The sequence below is a fragment of the Dipodomys spectabilis genome, unplaced genomic scaffold (genome assembly GCF_019054845.1).
Source record: "Dipodomys spectabilis isolate Male_0828 unplaced genomic scaffold, ASM1905484v1 ptg000083l, whole genome shotgun sequence".
NCBI classification, from domain to species: Eukaryota; Metazoa; Chordata; class Mammalia; order Rodentia; family Heteromyidae; genus Dipodomys; species Dipodomys spectabilis.
The window spans coordinates 2,913,843-2,940,704 of NW_024870760.1; the positions used below are offsets into that span (position 1 = coordinate 2,913,843).

General features: G+C 44.9%; 1 protein-coding gene and 1 non-coding gene across 2 annotated transcripts; one reads left to right on the top strand and one right to left on the bottom strand.

Moving 5' to 3' along the window:
- Window positions 1-1,709: 1,709 nt before the first annotated feature.
- Cidea (cell death inducing DFFA like effector a) lies at window positions 1,710-26,456 on the top strand. The gene is made up of 5 exons (XM_042683687.1): window positions 1,710-1,772; window positions 16,024-16,168; window positions 18,073-18,219; window positions 22,796-22,977; window positions 26,033-26,456. The coding sequence occupies exons 1-5, from the start codon at window positions 1,735-1,737 to the stop codon at window positions 26,172-26,174; spliced, it is 654 nt and encodes a 217-aa protein (XP_042539621.1). The 5' UTR covers window positions 1,710-1,734; the 3' UTR covers window positions 26,175-26,456.
- Window positions 15,820-15,926, bottom strand: LOC122111004. The gene has a single exon (XR_006147964.1). It is a non-coding gene; the product is annotated as a U6 spliceosomal RNA (small nuclear RNA).
- Window positions 26,457-26,862: the final 406 nt, after the last annotated feature.

A 26,862-nucleotide genomic window follows, 5' to 3' on the forward strand; every position in this document is an offset into this window, starting at 1 on the left:
ATAACAACTTGTACATCTCATTGTTGCCATGGGTCCACCTGTATCCCTATTTAAACGATTTGGTTTTTCCCTTCCCTTCCACAAATTATACCGATGTCAAATACAGTGAAAGCAGGGGTTATACTGTGGGGGAGGGACATACAAAGCAACAAAGAAATCATCTTACTTAGCTGTTTTTCTTTTCAGAAATGCAAACCAAAGCATTCAATTTGAAGGGGTTTATAGTAAGTAGAAAGAGAAGCAGGAAACATAGCTCAAACCTGTAATCTTAGTTACTTGGGAGACAGAGGTTGGGCATTTGAGGTGTGGGACCAGACTAGAGCATAAACATTCTAGAGGCTTCATCTTAGCCAGTGGTTGGGCCCTGTTGTCTGCACCTGTTATCTGAGCTCCAGGGGAAGCACAAGGGCTGGCACAGTGGTGTGAGCCTGTCATCCCCTGGTACTCCAGGAAGCTCAAGTAGGAGAATCACAACCCAGGCTGGCCGGGCCTAGACAGTCACCAGTGAGAAAAGGGGCTGAAGGTGTGGCTCAAGTGGTAGAGCATCTGCCTAACAAGCTCAAAGTTCTGAGTTCCCCATACTGCCCAACCCCCCTTCAAATCACTTTTAGAAAAATACATGAGGGGGAAAATGTTAACAGCAGTTGAACCCAGGGACTGGGATAGGGACATTCAAGCTTCTGGTCTATTTGGATTGTTCCCACAGTAATAATTTGTTTTAAAAGCTGAATTGAGTTTGGTTGGACCTGAAACTGGGTTTTTATATCCAGGCCTAAAGTCCAGGAGTCCCAAATTAGGTCTGGCCACCTGCCCCCACATGCCAGATAAAGAGACATGGTGGAGGGCAGAGAAAGAAGTTTTATTACAAGATAGCCAAGGTACAACAACACTTCAGTACATCTTCAAACATCTTATGCGGTACAGACATTGGCTTCAGGTTAAGTATGGACAATTGGACAACAGGGAAGGAGAAAGGTATGTGGAGTTAAAGCAGTCCCAAGTCCCAGGCATGGTCTGGTTGATACTTACCTCAGTCTTTGTCCTCGGAGGAGTTCTGGAAAATTGTTACCACTGTATTACCGGAACAGAACAGAAATAAGTGTTTTCCCAAGTTTGGGGCTGTTAGAGATAATAAGAAGAAGGCTAGGTGTCCTTAGCACATGTCTGTAATCCTCGCAATTGAGGAGGCTGAGAGCTGAAGATCGTGATTGGAAGCTAGCCCAGGGAGGAAAATCAGTGAGACTGGAAGGTCCAATTAACCAGCAAAAAGCTGGGGGTGGAGCTGTGGTTCAAGTGGTGGAGCGCTAGCCTTGAGTACAAAAGCTCAGAGACAGCACCCAGGCCCTGAGTTCAAGCCCCAGTATCGCCCCATCACTACCACTAATAATAATAATTATTATTATATTGTTATTACAACATAAAATACTTGCTTTTCCGCAGAGCAAACCGCGTTCCTTGCATGGCTGATGTCCCCGGTCGCCCCAAGCTTCAGAGGTGCGGCAGGGCAGCCGGGCAGTTCAAGGGCCGTGGAGGACAGGTAGTGTTCTCCACCGCGCGGGGCGTGGAGGGGCCGGGCCGGCCCCGCCGCGCAGCCATCACGGGGTGGGTGGGGTGGGGAGAGCGCCAGGCTGTGTGGCGATCTCGGTCACGTCGCCGCGGGGCGGGGCCGGCGCCCGCGGAGCTTTAAGAGGAGGTGCGAAGGCGGGGAGGCCGCACCGACCGCGGACCAGCGCCATGGAGACCGCCTGGGACTACGCGGGAGCTCTCATCAGGCGAGTCGCACACCCGCGCTCCGAGGCGCCCTTCGCCCCGGGCCCCGCGCCGCGCGCCCCGGGCCCCGCGCGCAGCCCGCCAGCGCCCCGAGCGAGCGCGCCCCGCCGCGCCGCCTCGGAGGGTCACAGGTGCCAGGTGTCCTCACACGGGTGTCCCGGGAACAGTGACGGCGGGGGAAGCGCGGAGTGGCTGCATCCCCTGCTCCCCGAGGGCGAGGCCGGGTCCTGCAAACGCTGGTAACCGGCAACTGGCAACGGATCCACGCCACGCGGGGACTGGGCTTCTCTGGCTCCCGCGTCCCAATCAGATTTGAGTTCGCGTTGGGCAGTCCAGGCTCTGACTTCCTGGGAGCCAGGACTAGGCTGGGACCCTCCCTCCCTCCCTTCCTCCCTTCCTCCCTCCCTCCCTCCCTCCCTCCTTTCCTTCCTTCCTTCCTCCCTCCCTCCCTCCTTTCCTTCCTTCCTTCCTTCCTTCCTTCCTTCCTTCCTTCCTTCCTTCCTTCCTTCCTTCCTTCCTTCCTTCCTTCCTTCCTTCCTTCCTTCCTTCCTTCCTTCCTTCCACCGGTACTGGGGCCTAAACTAAGGACCTCGAGGTCTCATTTTGCTTTTTTCCTCTCAATGATAATGATCCCCCACTTGAGCCACAGCTGTGCTGCATTTCCAACTTTTTGATGCTTAATTGGAGATAAGACTGTCATAGATTTTTTTTTTTCCTGTCCAGGCTGTCTTCGAACCACAATCCTCAAGTTTCCACCATCTCAGTAGCTAGAATTCTAACTTTGAGCCTCGTAGGGCTCCTGAGGGCAAGTGGGGCCTTACTTCTGTTAGACGTGGCTTTATTTTCACACCCAGGTAGTCCAGTCCGACTCTTGGTAGAATCCTGACATTGTATGGTGGTAACTTAAAAAAAAAAAAGCACTTAAGAGGGAAGATCTAGTTTCTCTGAAGAGCGTGAAAGTAAATCAGAAAGGATGAAATTCTCGAGCGCTTTAAAAGGCAGATTTTCCTTAGTGGTTAGCCTGATGTGTAACCCTCTTAGGGTCTTCGTGGAGAAGAGGGAGAGACACTCTGATCACAAGACCTGAGGGGATTACCAGTCAATGGTCTAAAGGAAGCAGAATGTAAAATATGCAAATAGTTGTCAAAGGAAAAGGCAATAAACAGAATTTTTGACCTTCTGTACAAGTTTAGTAAATACACAATAGCTACAGTATACTTCATTCCAGCTGTAGGTGGCAAAAGATGGAAATCCTGATGTTTCTATAGCAACGGAATTAAGTGTTAGCTTCACAGGCACAAGGAACAGCTTGTTTTTGTCTGGATTTCTTAATTCAGTCAGCACCTTGAACATCCAGAAGGCCTTACCAACACTTTGACTTTTAGCTCCTCCCATTTGCTCCTGTTTTTATTTCGGCTTATTATTATTATTATATTTTTGGTGGGGGAGTGTGGGGGAACACCAATACTGGGGCTTGAACTCAGGGCCTTGCACTGTCCTTAACTTTTTCACCCAAAGCTGGTGCTCTACCAGTTGAGCCACAGCTCCATTTCCAGCTTTTTTGGTGGTTAATTGGAGACAAGAGTCTCACTGTCATTCCTTTTTTTGTCTGAGTTGGCTTCAAACCTTAATCCTCAGATCTCAGCCTAACGAGTTAGGATTAACAATTATGAGCTACAGGAGTCTGGCTTTCTTCTTAAAAATCTTATCTTTGCCAGGCACTGGTGGCTCAGGCCTGTAATCCTGGAGGCTAAGGATTTTGGTTTAAAGCCAGCTAGGGCAGGAAAGTCCATGAGACACATCTCCAATAAACCACCAGAAAATCAGAAATGGCGCTGTGGCTTAAGTGGTAGAGTGCTCCCCTTGAGCTAAAGAGAGGCTAGGCCCAAAATTCAAGCCTCACTACAAACAAAAATAAATAAATAAATTATATATCTATATATCTATATAGATATATATATATCTTCCTTACCCATCTTCTTGACCTGCCTTTTGAATTATTTCAGGGGCTACCTTCACAAACATATTTAAGCTCAAGGCCAAAGTCCTTGATTCTTTTGTGTTCTTCTTCCATTTCTTCAAATAGCATCTACCCACTCATTTCCAGAAGGTAAGGACTGCATCAGCTTGGAGTGCATACTTCTTCTTTTTTTTTTTGGTTGGTCGTGGGGCTTGAACTCTGGGCTTGGGCACTATCCCTCAGCTCTTCAGCTCAAGGCTAGCACTCTACCGCTTGAGCCACAGCACCACTTCCGGTTTTCTAGTGGTTTATTGGAGATAAGAGTCTCACGGAGTTTCCTGCCTGGGCTGGCTTTGAACTGCGATCCTCAGATCTTAGCCTCCTGATAGCTAGGATTACAGACATGAGCCACCAGCTCCCGGCTTTGGAGTGCATCCTTCTAAGTCTTCTTCCAAGGAGTATTTAAACACACCCACCCTTCAGGTGCCCCTGGAACATCGAGGAAGTGGCTGGGTTGAGATTTAAGGACAGTCAGAGCATGCAAGGCCATCACTGGTTTATATCTCAGTAGGAGGAAAGAAGAATTAAAGCTAAGCCTGTTTGTGTATCTGAATGTTGCAACACTTTACCAAGATCCAGCGTGTATCTGGGTGAAGTCCTCATGGGGTCACAAAGAAGGTGGAAATGACTTGCTTATGACACGTTGGGAGATCAAAACACAATGACACATCTGATTTCTTAAGACATTCCTTTCAGCTTAGCAGGTCTACCATGTGAATGTCTTTTAGTTAGGGACAAACTATTACAGTTTTCTCAAAATCTACCTGCTTCTAGATTGAGCTGCTATCAAAACTGTAAGAAAATAAATTGTAATACTTGCGCAAGGGTTTTTTCCTGCCTTACTCTTCTTTAAAGCCTGACCAGATTAAGGAGCCAAATTTCACAAGGTGCTAACATTTCTGTTAATCCTGTTATGACTGGGTTTTTGCCTCCTTTGGTGAGCCTTAAACTGCCTGCATTATTATTAATAAACAGCTGCATTTTGCCAGGGAAGTGACAATACACACAGTAAAAAATTAGATACCTAACTGGGCACTGGTGGCTTTCACTTGTAATCCTAGCTACTTTGGAAGCTGAGATTTGAGGATCATGGTTTGAAGCCAGCAAGAGCAGACATGTGTGAGAGATTCTTATCTCCAGTTAACTATCAGAAAGCCAGAAAGTGGAAGTGTGGCTCAAGTGGTAGAGCACCAGCCATGAGTATAAAAGCTAAAAGAGAATGGAAGGTCCTAAATTCAAGCCCTGGTACAGATGCACAAATAAGTGAATTAAAATGAGATGCTTAGGACTGGGAAGGTAGCTCAGTGGTAGAGTGCTTGCCTTGCAAGCATGAGGCCCTGGGTTGGATTCCTCAGCACCACATAAACAGAAAAGGCCAGAAGTGGCGCTGTGGCTTCAGTGGTAGAGCACTAGTCTTGAGCGGAAGAGCTGAGGGACAGTGCCCAGACCCAGAGTTCAGGCCTCATGACCGGCAAAAAAAAAAAAAAAAGAGATGCTTATATTCTAGAAATGTTTCTTAGTGGTAGAGGGATTGCTAGTATACTGGAGGCCCTGGGCTTCATGCCCAGGTAGGTATAAACAATTTCAAAGTGTTAAACAGGCATTGGTTTGTTGATGAGCTATAATCACTGGAGACCTTGGTCTTGAGGATAGCAGTCTGAAATCTCTTAGCAAAGCTCTGGGTGGGATGGGGGTACCAGTGATGTTCACACAGGTGTTTATTGTCACAGACAACATCTGCTTTGTCCTTGTGTCCCATCTACCATCCATTCATACTAAATCCTGAAGTTACTATAAAAGTTGAAACATTTTATACTTTGCCCAGAATGGCTACTTTTGTAATTATTTAGGACATCTTCTGGAGCTAGAGGATGGAGCTCAGTGGTAGAGTGTTTGCTTAGCATGCATGAGGTCCAGGGTTCCATCTCCAGCATCACAAGAGGATAAAAAAAGATAAAACAATGGAATTTTTCTGGTTGTGTGCCAGTAATGGAGCTTGAACTTGGAGCCTGGGGACTATTTCTTAACTTTTTCACTCAAGGCTGGAATTCTACCACTTGATCCACAACTCTACTTCCAGCTTTTGGATGGTTAATTGGAACTAAGAGTCTGATGGACTTTCTACCTGGACTGGCTTTGAACTATGATCCTCAGAACTCAGCAACCTGAGTAGTTAGGATTATAGGCATAATTTACCGGCACCAGTGAAGTTTTTTTTCTTTTAACAAAATACTTGATTTATGCATGTATTACTCCAGTGCAATCTTGCTAGTGACATTTGATTAAGAATTCCATTTATGATGAGCAAAGCTCCCAGTTTTCTCCCTCTTGAGCCTGAATTCCTGCTTTAATAATGCTTCCAAGTGTTGTTCATTGTCATGGATTAACTTCCCTTTGCACAGCAGACTCTTGGGGATTTGGGTAAGAATGAGGTTATGATACAGATTACAGCTCTTGTCCAGATTACAGGACAGACATGCTCTGGCATGTGTGCAGCAGGAAGCCCACCAGGCTGAACCTACCATTGGGCACCCCTCTTGAGCACTGTCTCTGGGCCCACAGGCTAACAAGTATTGTCTTCCCCTTCATGACCATAGTTGACTTCACCACTGCCCACCTTGAGGTCCTTGGTCCTCCTGCTGTTTGCTTGTCTTAGCTCTCACTCTTTATTCCTCTTCAGAGTTCCTCCTTTTCTAAGGAAAAATGAAATCTGGATGTTTTTTTTTTTCTGTCACCATCTCTCCCCAAATATTCCTTAGGTGATAACGGCATCCATGATGGCACCAAAGTGCTCTCCACTTCCTCCTCATGGATTCTACCAACTACAGAAAATGTGGTTACTTGTAGGGTTTTGGACAGTACGAGAATTTGAACTCGGGACCTTGCACTGGTTAGGCTGGTCCTCTAACACTGAGCCATGCCTCCAACTCTGTTTTGCCTTTTTTAAAAAAAGATAGTATTGCTCTTCATCAGGATGTGTGCCTGCACTGCAATCTGCCTATTCTAGGCTTCCTACCATTGCTGTCAGGTACATGACATCACACCCAGCATTTTTTTTTAAAACTGAGATGCAGTCTTGCAGATTTTACTGCTCTTGCTAGTCTGGAGTCTTGATCCTCCTAATCTCAGCCTAACCATGTAGCTTCAGCAGATAGATGCGCATCACTGTGCTCAGTATAGATTGAGAAGGGAGTTTCAGGAGCTGCACAGGCTGGCATCAAATTCTGACCCTACCAAGTAGGCTGAATGTGAGCCACTGGCGCCTGGCAGAAAATATGTTTCAAAAATTGCAGCTGGAGCGGGGTGCTAGTGGCTCACGCCTGTAATCCTAGCTACTCAGGAGGCTGAGATCTGAGGACCTCAGTTCAAAGCCAGCCTAGGCAGAAAAGTCCACGAAACTCTTATCTCCAATAAACCACCAGAAAATTGGAAGTGGTGCTGTGGCTCAAGTGGTAGAGCACTAGCCTTGAGCTAAAGAGCTGAGGACAGTGACCAGGCCGAGTTCAAGCCCACAACTGACCTCCCCCCCCCCCCCCCAAAAAAAATTGCAGCTTGGCACTGGGTGGCTCACTCCTGTAATCCTAGCTACTCAGGAAACAGAGATTTGAGGATTGTGGTTCAACGCCATCCCAGACAGGAAAGTCCATGAGATTCTTATCTCCAACTAGGAACCAAAAAAGCTGGAAGTGGAGCTGTGGTGTGTGTGTGTGTGTGTGTGTGCCCGCGTGTGCACACACGCATAATACACAAGCCATAAACTAATAGTAGATGTGAACTTTTCTCCAATAAGACTAACCTATTCCCAGGGCCCATAAATGAGCTTGCTTCATGTCACCCAGTGAACTGAGGCTAATCCTAAAATTGTGGGGAATGACAGATTCAGGAACCAGGTCTGGACTGAAAAGCAATACAGTTGCCCCTCAGTACGTTCAGGAGATGGAATCAGGATCCCCATGATAGAAATCCATAAATGCTAATGACCCTTATATAAAATGATGTATCATTTCCACATAATCCATAGATTCTGTTGAATGCTTTCCTCTAGATTATTTATCATACGGAACATAATGTAAATAGTATGTGAATAGTGGCTACACTGGGTTGTTTAGGAGTAATGACGAAATCTGTATAGATACAATCTTTTTGTACTTGTCCTGGGGCTTGAATTCATGGTCTAGACTCTGTCCCTTACCTTTTATGTTCAAGGCTGGTGCTCTATCACTTGAGCCACAGCTCCACTTCAGCTTTGGAAATAAGAGTCTCAAGAACTTTCCTACCCATGCTGGCTTCAAACTGATGGCTTTAGTGCTCAGCCTCCTGAGTGGTTAGGATTATAGGCATAAGCCACCAGCACCTCGCTGGCTTGCTACTTCATGACTTAGCTAAGTTGGCAAACTCCCTGCTTCCCTAGGGAAGAATACAAAGACTTTGCTGTTTCCCCCACATGCTGGCAGACAAGCTATCTCTCAATATTTAAGAACATTCTGTGAAATCCAATTTCTGTTATCCCCTGGATTTCCCCCTGTGCAAACAACCTACTTCCTTAAACAGCCTGTTTCCTTATAGTTTTCCATGTAATGAGTAACTTTCCTTCCCGTTCCAGAGTATCATCTGTACCCGCTCTCCCAGGAATTCGAGATTCACTGTTCAAAAGAAGAATCCTGAGGCTCCTCAGTGGTCCTGTTGTTTGAATTTGTTTTTGGCAGTCCTGGGGAATTGAACCCTGCTCTTCATGCTCTACCACTAAGCTTCACCCTCTATCCTTCAGGAGATATTATTTTAACTTTGACAAAATATTGGGTGGGTTGGGGAGTGGAATTAGCAACTCTGCTTTAAGCAGTATGCTTATCACCAAGGACACAAAGCTTTCTCTCTTTGCCCTAGGTAAGAGGGAAGTGGGATGAACATGTTGATTTGTGCCTTTGTTGGGTGACTTGTTGATCAGTTAGCTGGACCAGAGTCACTTTGCTTGTATTTGGTAAATAAGCTCAGTGCATATAAATGTTCATTTAAGTCCTTTATGTGTTCCAACCTTAAAGAGTCTTGGTTTTATATAATTTAACATTTTAAACCACTGTGCTCATGCTAGTTACAAACGATGGGAGAACTGGGCACTGGTGGCTCACACTTGTGATCTAGCTACTCAGGAAGCTGAGATTTGAGGATAGCGGTTTGAAGTCAGCCCAGTCAGAAAAGTCTGTGAGGTTCCAAGTAACCATCAAAAAGCTGGAAGCGGAGCTTGTGACTCAAGTGGTAGATTGGTAGCCTTGAGTGGAAAAAGCTAAGGGACAGCACCTAGGCCCTGAGTTTAATCCCACGTACTGGTGCGCACGCACGCACACACACACACACACACACACACACACACACACACATTAAAAAATGGTGGTGGACATCATTTGTGCTCTCAGTGATTTCTTGAGTCTTGTTATGGGTCTTTCTCCACAATGTGCCATGTCTGGGTTAGGAAATATTACAGGTGACAGCGGGTTATATGGCCTTTCTATCTGACTAAGCTGTCTTGAGGACAGGTGGAGACAGGGAGAACCAGAATTGGTTGCCAGCCCTTAGTCTTGTCAGATGGACAAGGGCAGTGGGAACTCTGAACTCCCAGAACACTGCTCATTCACAGGTCTGTTGATGCTTGCCAGTGCAGGAGATCAGCCAGGTTAACAGGGATAACCAGGTCAGATATGTGTCTCTGGTCACTAGGGGCTAGACCTGACATCTCTGCCTTCATCCAGGCATATACATAGGTGGGCCAGATAGTGTGGGACTTAGTGAGCAGGTTCTAGAAGTCCTCATGAATAGTAGCAGTGTCTCTGTGTGTGTGTGTGTGTGTGTGTGTGTGTGTGTGTGTGTGTGTGTGTGTATGTACACTGTACTGGAGCTTGAACTCAGGGCCTCTACACTCACTCTTAGGTTTTTCACTCAAGGTTGGCACTCTACCACTTGAGTCACACTTCCACATCTAGATTTTTGCTGGTGAAATAGAGGTAAGAGTCTCATGGACTTTTCTGCCCAGTCTTGCTTTGATCCTTGATCCTAAGGTCTGAGTCTCCTAAGAAGCTAGGATTACAAGGATGAGCCACTAGTGCCAGTTAGCGTGGCTTTTTGCTCTAGGGAGTAGGGAGAAGATAGATTCTCAGTAGTAAGGTCCAGTGCTTCCTGTTCTGTGGGATATAACCGGCACTGAGGTAAAAACGTCAGAGTTGGAAAGCTGAGCATGGTGGTATACATGTGTAATCCTAGCACTTAGAAGCTGATACAGGAGGATTGTGAGTTTGAAGCCAGTCTGAGCTCTACATAGCAAGACTGTTTTTTCTTTTTCTTTTCATTATTATCTTTAAGTAGTTGTACAAAGAAGTTCCCATTCTACAAAACAGCATTATGAGTACAAGGTGTCTGACAACATTGTCACCCATCGCTCCTAACCCATCCCTTCTCTCACTTTTTTTCTTTAATTGAGATTAGGAGATTACATAAATTTCACATATTTCACAGTAATGTGGAATAGTGATACTTAGTTAAAGTCACAAACACATTTTAACCTTCACAAGGCAAATTGTCATTATCATGGTCTATACAGTTTGTGAATTCTAAGAGTTTTAACAATACAAGTTATTTTTCCACATCAGGTGCTGTTTCCATTTCTTTCCTTTTGCTTAGTGTAGGCTGTTCCCACTTATTCTATTCCTCCTCCTGGCTTCCCTCTGTTTGCGTGCATATATCTACCATATATATAGTCAGGAATATGGAGTCATTTAGCAATGATATGACAAAATGAGTGGCTGTCCTTTGTTTCTTGAGTCTGTTTACTTTGTCATATCTTCTTGTATTTTGGCTTTAGCATCCACATATCAGGGAGACCATGTGCCATTTGTCTCTTTGTTCTTGGCTTACTTCACTCAAAATAATCTGCTCTACTTCCATCCATTTCCCTGCAAATGCCCTTATTTTGTCCTTTCTAATGGCTGCATAATATTCCATTGTATATAGGTACCACAATTTTTGGATCCATTCATCTGTTGTGGGGCATCTGAGTTGTTTCCATATCTTGGCTATTGTGAACAGTGCTGCAACAAACATGGAGGTGCCTGTGTCCTTCTATCCTGGTTCCTGTTGTTCAGGACAGATGCCTAGGAGTGGTATGGCTGGGTCACAGGGGAGGTCTATATTTAGCTTTCTGAGGTACCTCCAGACTGCTTTCCAAAGTGGTTGTATTAGAAGACTGTGCCTTAAAACACACACACACACACACACACACACACACACACTCATGCATGCCTGAGAAAGTTGGGCTGGATTTAAACATCCATTCTAGCACTTGTTAACTCTGACCTATTTGACTGTATTTCCCAGATGTAGGTCATGAGACTTGTAAGTTCCTAGGTGATGTAGTATTGCACAAAAGTGTCTGGGTAGTGTGAACTATCTTTCATGGAGACCTCATGAGCTAGTTACAGTCCCATAGTATTATTTGGTTGAGAGCAAAGCTGGGGTTCTATGTGGAAAGTAAGGGTAACACGGCTCCCTTCTCTCCCCACCAGGTTTGCAGAGACAGGACTGTGTGTGTGAATTGTGCTGGGCAGCAGCTCAGCAGTGCGTGCACAGCTTATCAGGTTGTGTAATAGAAATCTGGTGCAATCTTCTGAACCAAGGCAAAAGTTCAGAAGCTGTGTGCCAGGGACTCTGGTTTCTTGATGGGTCAAGGCTCCAAGGTGGTTTTTGTTGGTGGCCCAAGTCAGTTAGCCTTCCCCTAGCACATTTTCCTTGGCCTTGCCCCAATGGAAATAAGTTGAGCAGTGACTTTGTCAGTCTAAACGGGAAAGGAACTGTGGTGAAACTCCAAGCACTCTGTACCATCAACCTACAGCAATTCTTCCTATTGCTTTAGATGGACAGTGATTGCTTGAGACAGGGTACAGAGAGCGAACAGAAAAACAAACTTTACTCCCAGCAAAAAGGGGAAATGTTGGCATTATATATCTTGCCTTATTCCCATATGACCTTGTGTGACCTTGAGAAACCATTCTGGGTCTCAGTTTTGCCATCTGAGATGTGGGAAAGTATTTTTCCTTTTGAGAGTGTGATGGTGATTAGCATATTTAATGAGTTCATCACATCACTGACCATGGCAAGTGCTCAGAGGCAAACAGTTACAAGGCACTGTTATGATGCTGACCAGATACACTTCAGATACATTCTTGCTGACAATCTAGGTCTGATTCTGGAATGCCCAATTGGTGTGTGTATGTGTGTGTGTGTGTGTGTGTGTGTGTGTGCATGAGTGTACACATGCATGCATGTATTATGAGAAATGAAGTACTTAATTGTAGCTGTGGTGACAGGCACATGCTTCCACACCAAACTTTATATCTATTGACATGGAATCAAAGACTTTCTGTTGAGGGCCAGCCTGGAATCACAGTCTTCCTAATGTTAGCCACCCATGTGGCTGATGACAGCTGTGTCTCAGCTAAAGGTTGAGAATGGGTCTTGTTTGTGTGCTAGGCTCATCTTGAACTGTGATCCTCTAGCTCTCAATGGCTGGGGCCTGGCTGAACTTGACATTTTTATCAGTTTTTTAGCTAGCAGATTATTTGTAAATCATTGAATTTTTTGATTGAATCTATTTGTGGAGCTCCAAGTGAAGCAACATACTATTTAAATCTTATGTGTAGCCAGGCACTGGTGGCTCAAGCCACTCAAGAGGCTGAGATCTAATGATCACAGTTCAAAGCCAGCCTGGGCAGGAAAGTCTGTGAGGCTCTTATCTCCAATAAACTACCAGAAAACCAGAAGTGGCACTGTGGCTCAAGTGGTAGAGTGCTAGCCTTGAGCTGAAGAGCTGAGGGACAGCGCCCAGAACCAGAGTTCAAGTCCCACGACTGATAAACAAACAAACAAACAAACAAAACTTATGTGCCTAGTACCTAACTAAGCATGATAGGAAATATAACAAAGGAGCCTTTTCTCATAAGTATTTTTCAAGCTGATTGGAAAATAAAGCATAGAGGTGTGTGTGTGTGTGTGTGTGTGTGTGTGTGTGTGTGTGTGTGTGTGTGTGTGTGTGTGTGTGTGTGTATGTGTGTGTTGCTGTATCATAGGCCACAAGTACTGGCCATCAACCCAGGAATTTCCTAGAACTTCTATCTATCAGAGTGGATGTGGTAAATTTGTGTTAAAGCAGCCCTGGATCTCTCTTTACAGCAGCTACAAGACTCCCCTATGATCCAGCAATCCCACTCCTGGGCATTGACCCAAATGACCACAAACAAGGCCATACTAAAGCTACCACCACAAACATGTTCATTGAAGCATTTTTTAATCATAGATAAGATATGAAACCAGGGCTGGGAAGGTAGCTCAGTGGTAGAGCACTTGCCTTGCATGCTCGAGGCCCTGGGTTCGATTCCTCAGCACCACATAAGCAGAAAGAAAAAAAGCCGGAAGTGGCGCTGTGGCTCAAGTGGTAGAGAGCTAGCCTTGAATCTGAAGAGCTGAGGGACAGCACCCAGGCCCAGAGTTCAGGCCCCACGACCAGACCAAAAAAAGATATAACAACAACAACAAAAAAAGATATGAAACCAATCCAGATGCCCCTCAGTAGATGGATCAATCAAGTAGATATGGCATATATACACAATGGAGTTCTATACTTCCATCAGAAAGAATGACATTACCCCATTTGTAAGGAAAGAGTTAGAAAAAAATTATATTAAGTAAGCCAGACCCAAAGAAAAGTAGGTTGTGTGATTTCTCTCATTTGTAAGAACTAGAATATGTCTATGATATTCTTAACAAGGCATCTCAATAGCCCAATAGCTTAGTGCATAGGAGCATATATAATGAAGTATATCAATATGAACTCCAACATATGGAAACAAGAGGTTTTTATTATGTCCTGTATGTAGTTTTTTTTCACCTCTTAGTTTTCTGTACCTCTGTCTGGTATATGAGATTATTTGATATGTGGAAGGGAAAGGTAGTCACAGAAACAGCAAGATAAAGGATGAACCAATGCAACATTGATACTCACTTGACATTATGTTGGATGTGAATCATACAACTTGCAGGGGGAGGGAATAGGAAAGGGTAACCAGGAGATAATGAGGGGTGGGGGTAACAATGATGAAAAACAAATGTACTCATTACCTTACTTAAGTAACTGTAACTCCTCTGCTCATCGCCTTTTCAATATGTCAGTCCTAGAGTTTGAATTCTGGGCCTGGGTGCTGTCTCTTAGCTTTTTTGATCAAGGCTGGTGTGAGCCATTGCTCAACTTTTGACTGATTGTGTGTGTGTGTGTGTGTGTGTGTGTGTGTGTGTGTGTGTGTGTGTGTGGTTAATTGGAGATGAGTCTTATGGACTACACTGGTCTTGAACTGTGATCCTTGGATTGCAGCCTCTGAGTAGCTAGCCACTGGCATCCAGCTTTCTTTTTTGGTGGCACTACTATGGTTTGACCTCAGGACACTGTGCTTGTTAGGCAAGTGCTGTACTACTTGAGCCACACTTTCCAGCTCTTTTAAAAACAGAGTCTTGCATTTATGCCCGGACAGACCTTTCATCCTTTTATGCTTCCTGTCATAGCCAGGATGACAGGTGTGAGTCACTGTGCCCAGCAATGGTGCCTTTTTCAAATCATTTAATGGTAAAGATCCACCACAATCAGTGTCTCTGACTCAGTCAGAGACTAGTCTTTGCCCAGAAAGAGGAAAGTTAAGACTTTTTATGGACTTGTCTTCCTAAGAAATACAGAAAAGATTATATTAAATGGTATTTACAGTTTATAACATTATCCACTTATTTAGACATAACAAAGAATAAGCATCTGTGAATATTTTAAGAGATTTAGCCTGGCTTAGTGGTAGCTAAGAATTTTCAATTCTTTGGGAAGCCTGGAACTTGCTTCTAAGTGTCTTGTGACATAGGCCTGAAACCCTTCCTCCATTTCCCCAGCAACTGTTATATGAATGGTTCCTTTGTCCTTAGTTTATCTAGTTTATCCTCAGTTCAAAAACTAGTTGAGGTGCTGGAGGTGCAGCTCAAGAGCAGAGTGCCTGTTTGGCATGCACAAAGCCCTGGTCTCCATCTCCAGCATCAAAGTGAAAAGCAAGGTTTGTTGCTAACAGTGGCCAAAAGCTGGCTTTTAATTTAATTTCTGAGCTAATCTTATTGTATAAATATGTACATGTGTACATACATGTGTACATGTGTATGTAAATATGTGTTCATGCTCATGTGTACATGAGTATTCATTGTATATATATTTGTAAGAGTGTGTGCATGTGCGTCCTCATGCATGTACGTGTAGGTGCAGTATGCAATTGTGAGTATATATGCGTGTGTACTGTGTACTTGTGTGTGTACCTAACTCTAACTCTACCTCCTGGCTCTAGAAATTATTTTCTTGGGCTTTTAACAAATCAGTCCACCCACATTAGCAGAACACAGTCTTTTGGAGGTGCTAGGGATCAAATCCAGAGTCTAAGCATACTAAGCATGCACCTCTCACTGAGCTGCACTCCAAAGCCCTCTTGTTTCTTGTTTTGAATTTGATGCTCTTAATATGCCTTCTCAAACCACTTCAGCAGAGACTTGAAATAGTCTGTCACAATAGGGATAGGAGTGGGTGTGCCTTTTAGTTTGATGAACTACCTGGAAATATGTGTATGTATAATTTTTGTGTGTGCCCATACTGGGGCTTGAACTCAGGGTCCCGATGCTGTCCCTTAGTTTTTTTGCTCAAGGTTGGCACGCTACCATTTGAGCCACAGCTCCACTTCTGGCTTTTTGCTGCTTAGTGAAAAGTCTCACTAACTTCTCTGCCCAGTTAGGCTTCGAACTGAGACCCTCAAATCTCAGCTTTCTGAGTAGCATGAGCTGCTGATGCCCTGCTTCTCTATGAATAACTTCCAGTAATTCCCTACCATTCTGTCTCTTTATTTTAAATGTAGATATTAACATAACATACAGAGGGGTTACAATTACATGGGCAAGGTAATGAGTACATTTCTTATCAAAAAAATATGGAATGCTTCACGAATTTGCATGTCATCCTTGCGCAGGGGCCATGCTAATCTTCTTTGTATCATTCCGATTTTAGTATATGTGTTGCCAAAGTGGACACACTGACGTTATTTCTGTGCAGTTCAAACCTCTTAAAAACAACAACAACAGCAACAAACTAACATCAATGATGATTTCCTCTCTGCCTCCCTCTGCAGGCCCCTGGCATTTATGGGTTCACAGACTAAGAAAGTGCTGCTAACACCCATCACACAAGCAGCTCGCCCATTCCGGGTCTCCAACCATGACCGAAGCAGCCGGCGTGGAGTAATGGCCAGCAGCCTGCAGGAACTCATCAATAAGGTACCACATACACAGCCTTCCTGCCAGCCCACAGAGCCACCCTCAACTAGTTCATGCCGAGGTCAGGGGACCCACCCAGTGTCAAGACAGCAAAGTCAAAGAAGGCAACAGATCAGCCTCATCAGTCCCTCTCTTTGCTTCTGGGGTCTGCAGGGAACCATTTCTAAGTGGGTGAAGGGTAGGCCTAAGTTGTTAGGAAACATTACTGGGTCTCGGTGCCATAAAAGATTGGCATTCATACACAAAACACTTCCAAAGCAGTGATCAGTTGAAAAGAATAGCTTTGTTTCTTTGAGGAAGGAGAATTATAAGGACTTGGGAAGACTGTTTTTGATTATAAATGCTAAGACAAAATAGTCCTTAATCTATAACAGTGTCCTTGACCACCAAATAAGGAAGAATCTTTTAGAGTGTCAGAGAAGGACATCTCAGACATCTCAGACAGAGATGCCTGTGAAAATGAGAAATGAGCACCCAGCACAACCTCTGAAGCCAGAGACTATGTGCCTACTAGGCCTAGGTGCTATCCCTGAGGTCTTAGCTCAAGGTGAGCACTCTACTGCTTCTGGTTTTCTGGTAGTTAATTGGAGATAAGAGTCTTACGGGCTTTCCTGCCTGGGCTGGCTTTGAACCTCCATTCTCAGATCTCAGCCTCCTGAGTAGCTAGGATTACAGGTGTGAACTACAGCACCCAGCAAGGCTACAGTTCTTAAAGTATGGTGCATGCAGAGTTGTTCTGTTTATTCATCTAAGTATGTAGGCAATCATAGACATTATGAATATTCTCTAGAATACCTAATCTCAGCCTGGGAATGTGGCTTAGTGGTAGAGTGCTTGCCTAGCATGCACAAAGCCCTGGGTTTGATTCCTTACTACCACATAAACAGAAAAAGCCAGAAATGATGCTGTGGCTCAAGTGGTAGGGTGCTGGTTTTGAGCAAAAGAAGCTCAGGGACAGTACCTAGACCCTGAGTTCAAGCCCCAGGACTGGAGAAAAAAATACCTTATCTCTGTTTCTTAGGAAAATAAGTCCAGTAAAGATCCCAGCTAGGATCCAGGTGGCACACACCTGTCATGCTAGCTATGTGGGAGGTTGAAATGAGGAGGATCATGATTCTAGGCCAGCCAGGGCAAAAAAGCCCACGAGACTATTTCAAGTGAGAGAAGTTGGGCATGGTGGTATGAGCCTGTGATCCCAGATATGATTGGAAGCAAAAAAATAGGCAGTTTGACTACCAGGTGTACATGCCAGAAGAAAGTAATACCCTAAATAAAAAAAAAAAAAAACTAGTGTAAGAGTGGTGGCTCACACCTGTAATCCTAGCTATACAGGAGGCTGAGCTCTAAGGATCACAGTTTGAAGCCAAGCTGGACAGAAAGTCTATGAGACTCTTATCTCCAATTAACCACCAAAAAGCCAGGAGTGGAGTTGTGGCTCAAGTGGTAGAGTACCAGCCTTAATGAGAAAGCTAACGGGCAGCTCCCACACACTGAATTCAAGCCCTAGTACTGGCACAAAAATAAAAAATAACTGAAGGCACAGCTCAGGAGTAGAGCACCTCTCTATCGAGCATCAGACCCTGAGTTCAAACCCTGGTTTGACCAAAAAAAAAATCCTTTTTTTTTAAGTTTCAGCAAAAGCTTATTTCAATATAATAGGTTAAAGGAAGAAGAAAGAGAAATATTTCAAATATTTCCTGCTTCTATGTAGGAAATGGGAGTTAAAAAACTAAAAATAAAAAAAAATCTCTCTTTCAAAGACTGCCTTGTAGGTCCCAGTCAACAAGTATCTTCAGCATTAAACTTTTGCCCCATCAGCCAACATGTCTGCAAACTTTAACTTAACAAATGTTTCAAGTGGGAATATCTCACTTCATTCCAACTTCTTTGCATTGAACACCTAGACGTTGGATGCCCTGGTCATCACGGCTGGCCTGGTTACTCTGGTGCTGGAGGAGGACGGCACTGTGGTGGACACAGAGGAGTACTTTCAGACCTTAGAGGATAACACCCATTTCATGATCTTGGAGAAGGGGCAGAAGTGGACGCCGGTAAGCAACAACTTCCTTATCCAAACAGTACTGGGCAGATTGTGCCCGTGAGGATACACTATCTCCTTGGGAACTGACTTGGGTACTTCTTCGTTATATACTTTGTACACTCACCAAATAACCAAAAGATTCTTATGTTTCTAGAAAACTTACTGCTTCTGTAGATTTAGGCTCTATAATTGAAAACAAATAATTTTGAGGAACAGGTTCAGCCAGTAACTGCAGATTCTGTTAGTAACAAATGGTGACTAGTCACTGTGCTACTTCTCAGGAGACTAGACAGGTTGACATAGCCAACTCTGTGTGTGTGTGTGTGTGTGTGTGTCTGTGTCTGTGTGTGTCTGTATGTATGCATGCATATATGTGTGCATTAGTGTTCTTCACTATAACAAAATACTTGCCCAAATCAAGAAGAAGGAAGTGGCTTTTGACTTACAGAGATTCCAGATCATGGTCTTTGGTTTTGTTTTTTGGGGGTCTGTGGTGAGGCAGCACTCCCTGGTGGAAGAAAATGGCAGGGCAAACCTGCTTATATCATGGGCTAGGGAGCAAAACAAAAGTGGAAGAAACGGGATCCCCAATTTCCTTTGTGTCATTTTGGGGATATCAAGTAGTAAGCTGTCTTATTCTCTGGGCAACAGATCTTTAAAACAATAGAGCTGGAGCACAGCCTGTGACCTAGGAACTGTACTTCTAGATATATCTCCTGAAAAACTCAGGCACCTGTACCTCAAAAGACATGTATAAAAGCACTCATGTCACCAGTGTGAGTGACAGTAGTGCTGTTACTCTGGTTATACATCTCTCACCAGAGAATGGAGACACACATACCCTCACACACATACCCTCACACACACACCCTCACACACATACCCTCACACACATACCCTCACACACACACCCTCACACACACACCCTCACACACATACCCTCACACACATACCCTCACACACATACCCTCACACACATACCCTCACACACATACCCTCACCAGTGAACATCTTTGTAGATGTACATAGATACATAAGCTTTTATATATTTATCAATGAAACACTCAAGTATAAACAGGTGTGAAGTCCAGTTGCAGGCCCCTTACAGTCCATCTAATCCCCTGTGCCAAAGGAGTTGAGCACAAGTTGGATGCTGAACAAGTGGGCCTCAAACCTTTTCATCACAGGATCCTTTATACACTTAAAACTAATGAGGGGAAATAGTGCTATGGCTTAAGTGGTAGAGCACTAGCCTTGAGCTAAAGAGCTGAGGACAGTGCCCAGGCCCAGAGTTCAAGCCCCACGACCGACAACACACACACACACCACACACACACACCACACACACACACACACACACACACACACACACACACACACACACAATGAGGGCTGGGATAATCCTAGCTACTTGGAAGACTGAGCTCTGAGGATCATGGTTCAAAGCCAGCCCAAGCAGGGAAGATTTTGAGACTTTTATCTCCTCCTAACCACTAAAAAGATAGATGTGGAACTGTGGCTCAAGTGGTAGAGTGCTAACCCTGAGTAACAAAGCTCAGGGAGAACATTCAGGTCCTGAGTTCAAGCCCTAGGACTGTCATCAAAACAAAACAACAACATAACAAAAACCCTAATGAAGATCAAGCACCGGTGACTCACATCCTAGCCATTCAGGAGGCTGAGGATCACTGTTCAAAGCCAGATCAGGTAGAAAAATCCACAAGATTTTATTTCCAAATAATCAGCAAAAAAGCCAGACTGAAAGTGTAGCTTAAGTAATACAGCACCAACTATGAGCGAAAACACTGAGAACACAAGGTCCAGAGTTCAAGTTCTATATTGATACAACCAATAACTGTTTATCAACCAGAGGGGTTACAATTACATGAGTAAGGTAATGAGTACATTTCCTCTTCAGCATTGTTACCCCCTCGTTTTTTCCCCAGCCAGCCCTTCCTTCCCCACCTCCTCCCTCCGCACCACCCCCCCACCGAAGATGTAGGGTTTTTAAAAAATTTTTTATTGTTACATGAGTACATGAGTAAGGTAATGAGTATATTTCCTATCTAGCATTGTTACCTCCTCCTTTGTTTTTCCCCTACCATCCCTTCCCTCCCCTTCTCTCCTCCCCCGCAAGTTGTAAAGTTCATTTTCAACATAGTGTCTTGTACATATCCGCAAGTTGTAAAGTTCATTTTCAACAGTGTCTTGTACATGTCATTGTTGCAATAGGTCACCCTGTATCCTTGTTTCAGCAACTTGTTTTTTCTTTCTCGCTATTTTTTTAATGTATCTAAAATGTACTGTGTGATTTTTTTTGTTTCTCTTGTATGTTCTTCCCCTATGGTATAACCCCTGTTTTCAGTGTATTTGAGTAGGTGCCCTGCATCTTGTATATACATTTTCTAATTTGGGGAGGGGAAGGGAAATAACAAAATAACAAAGTGCTAGAGTTTGTTTTTAACGTAGTATCTTGTATGTCTCATTGTTGCAATGGGTCAGCCTGTATCCTTGTTTCAGCATTTTGTTATTTCCCTTCCCCTCTTCAAATTAGAAAAATGTATATACAAGATGCAGGGTACCTAAATCAAATACTTTTTTTTTTTTTTGCCAGATCTGGGCTTGAACTCATGGCCCTGGGCACAAGGCTAGCCCTCTACCACTTGAGCCACAGTGCCACTTCCAGCTTTTTCTGTATATGTGATGCTGAGGAATCAAACCCAGGGCTTCATGAGTGTGAGGCAAGCATTCTACCACTAAGCCACCTTCTCAGTCCAGAGGAGTGTGGCCTGGGAAATGGGACAGGGTTCAGGACTGGAGCTGTAGTTGATACAAAGATGGTGAAGTGGCGAGTCCAAGGAAGAATTTGAGGCCTTGTCTCCACCAGGAACTCAGGTTGGGGTCTTCTGAGCTCCTGCTCTATCACTGAGCTCCACCCACTGGCTCTGGAGTCTTTTCTTGAATTGCCCTTCCCAGCCATCACCCCGTAGGGTGGAACAGGTCACCTCCACACTGATTGCCCACTCTATCTGCAGCCTGTTCTATCTTGAGGCCTATTTTGACTTGGACAAGAACTTCAACCAAGAAATAGCCAGCAGAGGTCTCCCTCCTCAGTCTCACACCATTGAACCCTGCAGGAGCAGAGACTGTGACCCTTTAAGGAAGAAGCAGGGTAGGGAATCAGCTAGCTGTGGTGCCCAGATGATGGTAGGTCACTTGCATGTTAGCTTTATGAGGACCAAGACTAAAGAAAGACATTGAGGGAGAGTCAGAAAGGAATGTGAGGCAAATGATAAAGAACTGTGGCAGAATAGTAGCTAAAAACGTTTATGACTTTGTAGTCTTAACATAGTTTTTTTTTGTTGTTTGTTTTGTTTTGCAGTACTAGGGCTTGAAACTCTGGACCTCCCATTTGCTAGGTAGTCCTTTTTGTTTTAATATATTTGTCATGTCTTTCCAGTTATACAGGAAGCATAAATAGGAGGATCATGGTCCACGTTGCCTAAGGCATAAATATAAGTCCCCATCTCAAAAATAACCAAAGCAAGTTAGGCACCAGTGGCTCACCCCTGTAATCCTAGCTACTCAGGAAGCTGAGATCTGAGGATTGCAGTTCAAAGACAGCCAGGGCAGGAAAGTCTAGGAGACGCTTATCTCCAGTTAGTAACAGAAAAAGCCAGAAGTGGTGCTGTATCTCAAGTAGTGAAGTGCTAGCCTTGATAGCACAGTTCAAGACCTAGGACCAGCAAAAATAAAAATAAATAACCAAAGCATAAAGGGTAAGTGCCTACCTAGCTAGTGCAGATACCTGAACTCAAACTGCAGTGCCACCAAAAAAAGAGAGAGAGACAGAGAGAAAGAAAAAGAAAAGAAAAGAGAAAACCTGGCCATGATGTCTTCATCTGCTTTTTCCCAACCTAGAGGGCCAACTGGAGTCCTGAGTTGTCAAAAAGTGGATTCGATAGGCATTTGTTGTGAGCCCTATTTTCCAGTAATATCAGGGGACACTGGGAACAACAAATGCTTACAGAAACCTGGGTCCTCAAATGCAGGACCCAAAGTCAGGTCAGACTCACCCTGAATCACTAAACAGGAAGTAGATTTGAGGAGGATTCAGAGTTAGGTATTTGGACTTAGTCCAAGTATAGACATGTTGGCCTGCTAAAACCCTGACACAGTTTTGGGTACTGGTAGCTCATGCCTGTAATCCTAGTAGCTCAGGAAGCTGAGATCTGAGGATCATGGTTTGAAGCCACCCCTGAATTAGAAAGTACCTGAGACTCTTATCTCCAATTAACCACTGAAAAGCTGGAAGTAGAGCTGTAGCTCAAGTGATAGTGTTCCAGCCTTAAATGAAAAAGCTAAGATACAGGCCCTGAATTCAAGCCACAGTACAGGCACACACACACACACACACACACACACACACACACACACACACACACACACACACTATTCAATTAGCACAGCTTAGTTGTTGACACATTTTAAGCTGATATTCAGAAGAGTCTAATAGCAGAATCATGAAGTCTGAGGCTCCCTACTTGCGGTGTTTCTAAAGTTTGTTCCTTAATTCATTGTTCTAGGGTAGCAAGTATGCTCCAGTCTGCAAGCAGCCAAAGAAAGCAGGAATAGCCAGAGTCACCTTCGATCTGTACAGGCTGAATCCCAAGGACTTCCTGGGCTGTCTCAATGTCAAGGCCACCATGTATGAGATGTATTCAGTGTCTTACGACATCCGGTGCAATGGGCTCAAGGCCATGCTGAGGTAACAAACTCTAAGGGCTCTCTTTGGGGGCCTGGAGCCCCCAGTACCAGGCCCAGGTAGTTTAGCTGGACCAGGGCCTGGTCCATCTTGGGAAGGTGCCAATGCTGTTCCAAGCACTGCAATCCACATGGTCTTAGCCACTTAATGCTATGCCACAGAAAACACAAAGGCAAGGGCAAACAATTTTTTAGACAATTAAATTCTAAATGGACACTATGCTAAATCACAACCACAAAGAAGATCCAAATTTCACTTATAAGAGCTAGAGCTACAGATGTAAAAATCTGAATTCTAAACTGGGCTTGAGTGGCTCACATCTGTAACCCTAGCTAGCTACTCTGGAGGTTGAGCTTTGAGGATCACTGTTTGAAATCAGCCTGGACAGATAAATCGGAGTGACTTTTATCTCCAGTTAACCAGTAAAAACCCTGAAGTAAAGGTGGGACTCAACTAGTAGAGCCTTGAGTAAAAAAGCCAAGCAAGAGCACAAGGCCCTGAGTTTAAGCCCCAGTACTGCCATGTGCATGCTAATGCATGCGTGCACACGCGCGCGCGCACACACACACACACACACACACAATCTTAATTCTAAGATTGAATACCTAAAATATAAGCCATGGAGATTCTGGCGTGGCTTGCTATATTAGCCACCAAAACTTCATGAATACTTTTCTACATGTGTCTTCTCTTCCTGTTAAGTGATGACACCTTGCTGGTTATGTGGCCCATTCCTTCTCCACTTAGTGCCAGGATAGCATCATCTCACATGCTAGGACAACATCCCAGAAGAGATAGCTTTGAAAAGCCAGCATCACAATCCATGCCTCTGATTTGGTAATAGCTAGCTTTCTGTTGCTGTGACAATATGCCTGAGACAAATCATCTTAAAAACAAGAAAGGCTTTTTAAGGCTCATATTGTGGAGCTTTCAGTCTAGGATGAGCTGTCTCTGCTGCTCCTGGCCTGAGATGAGTTAGTCCACCATAGTTGGAACCTATGGCTGAGGAGTTGCTCATCTTGTGGTGACAGAGAGTGAGTTACAGGAAGGGGCCACCATCCCACTGTCCCCTTCAAGGGCACACTCCTATAAAACTGGAAGGTTTCCAACTAGGCCTTACCTCCCAACAGTACCTGGACAAGGCTAACCCCTTAGCACAGCTTTTGAGGGACACTTGTCCAAACTATAGCAGAGCTGTTTATGTTGCATGGGTCCCTCTCTGGGTGCCCCTGCTTCATAACCAAAGTTGTGCCAGTGCCAGGGAGTCCTGGCCTGGGAGGGTCATTGCAATCCTTCCTTTGAGTAACTGTGTGATCTTTCACAGTTGACTTAACCTCTCAGGTCTGAATCTTATTGTTTTTAGAACCAGTGTGTGTGTGTGTGTGTGTGTGTGTGAGAGAGAGAGAGAGAGAGAGAGAGAGAGAGAGAGAGACAGAGACAGAGACAGAGAGACAGAGACAGAGAGAGACAGAGACAGAGACAGAGAGACAGAGAGAGAGACAGAGAGAGAGAGAGAGAGAGAGAGAGAGAGGGAGAGAGATTAGGGCTTGAATTTAGGGCCTGGGCACCATTCCTTAGCTTCTTTTGCTCAAGGCTGGCATCCTACCATTTGAGCTCTACTTCCATCATTTTGCTAGCTAACTGGAGGTTAGACTTTCTTGCCTGGGCTGGAAATATCTCAGCCTCCTAAGTGACTAGGATTACATATGTGATCCTCCAGTGCCTGGCTTAAAATGAATTCTTCATGTTTGTACAGGCTCCAAATGAACCCTTGTACTCCTCCAGGAAATTCCCACTGAATCTCTGAAGCATTCATTCCTTCGGTGGAAGTAGAGAGAGGATGACAGTGGCAGGCAGGATTTTGAAGCTAGTCTGAAGAGTACTGTCAGGTGTGGTATGGTAGTATATCTTTATACTCCAAGCACTTGGGAGGCTGAGGCAGGAAGATCATGAGTTTGAGGCCAGCCTAGACTACAGATTCAGACACTGTCTTAAAAAAAATACTTACAACCCTTGTCTTCAAGTACTGTGTGTATACCCAGGGTGGGGCAGGGCCTGTTTGTTTCTCTGAGGACCCTATTCCCCTCTCCACTGGCCCTGTAAGGATTACCCTGCTCTTCGTGGACACAGTGCCATGAGAAGTGCCCTCCTGCTCTCCCCCAGGCTTGGTCCTGCACAAAGGGGCTCACGCATGGCTTCTTGCATGGTATCATTTCCCACCTGGGCTTGTCATTATGGCCATTGCTAGAGTGGCAAACACCTGATGTCTGGGAGATGTGCTGAGATGGGAAAGAGCAGCTCTTTGATCTAGTTCTTCAAGTGAGGCTGGAGAGTTACAGCTTAGAAAAGTAAAATACAGGAAATAAGCCCTACCTCAAATCCCACGTCAACGAAAGCCTTTGTGTCACTGAGTCCTCCAAGGGGTCCCATGGCTTCCTTAACCACGACAGAGACATTGTTCCCTAGGGTCCCGTGGGGGGCTCAGGGTGGAGGGCTGTTGGGGAGGATGTCCCTTTCCTCTGTGTGTGTGTGTGGGGGGGGCTTCAGCCACAGCTGCATGGCCCACTGCCATCTGGTGAATGGGGTAAATGCGGGCAATGGGGGAAATCCGAGCTCAAGAATCAGAAAAATGAGGCTTTAAACATTTTCAGTTTAAAGTTTCTGGCTCAGTTTGTGGGCTTAAGAGGCAAGCCCAGGACAAATTATTCCTTCCCTGTACCTTCAAGAACAAGCTAGACTCTCCCAGCAGTCTTCATAAATCATTCCATCGTAGGATCATAATTATCCAGAGTTTGCAGCCTGATCTCTCTAAGGCATGGATGGGCTCAGCTCTCCAGTGACTGGCGGGGGGCGGGGGGGGGGTGGTGGTGGAAGGGGACCCTGTACATCTGCATCTTGGGGTGGCCTTGGGCAGCCTCAGGTCCCCTAGGACCGCAGTAGCACTCTCAGTCCTGCAGGTGGCATTGCTCAGATGGCCTGCTGTCAAGTGTAACACTGCCTCTCTGAGCTCTGAGTCTCCAGGTCTCACTGACATGGCTCCTTTCTCTTTCTGTTGCAGGAGTCTGCTGCGCTTCATGTCCTATGCTTCCCAGGTGATAGGACAGTTTCTCATCTACACAGGCACATACATGCTTCGAGTGCTGGGGGACACGGAGCAGCAGCCTCCGCCTCAGTCTCAGGACCAGTTCATGTACAAATAGTGGGACCCCATCTGCTGAGGGCTGGGCTGGCCCTCTCCTCACAGGGAGCCCATTAATGAATTTCTAGGATGCTGCTGTGTTATTTGCCACAAATGCATGTAGATTGCTGGTTCCCTTTCCTGGGAAGGGCTCCAGGAGATGAAAAGGGGACTTGGTGGTGCATTAGGAGAGCTGTGCAGCAGGTTGCCCAGGAGGGGGAAGAAGACATGGAGGGGTTTTGAGGGCTACATGAAAGGTAGCATGACTATTATCAGATCCTCTGGGGATCTCACAGCTCCAATAAAACTGTCACAAGAATCACGGTAAGACGTGTCATATCTCTGTCATCTCTCCAAATGCAACAAAAACCGGTCACATAGAAACAAAACTCAGCCCCAAATGTTGGGCTGGTGCTGGGTCTTGAGCTCAGGCTCAAGGCTTTTTTTGCTCAAGGCTAGCTCTACACCACTTGAACCTCAGCTCCACTTCCAGCTTTTTGGTGGTTAATTGAAAATAAGAGTCTCATAGACTTTCCTGCCTGGCCTGGCTTTGGACTGGATCCTAGAAGCTCAGCCTCCTAAGTAGCCAGGATTATAGGAGTGAATCGATTATGGTTTGAAGCCAGCCTGGGCAAGAAAGTCTGTGAGACTCTCATCTCCAATTAACTACCCCATAAAGCAGGAAGTGGATATGTGGTTCATACCTTTAA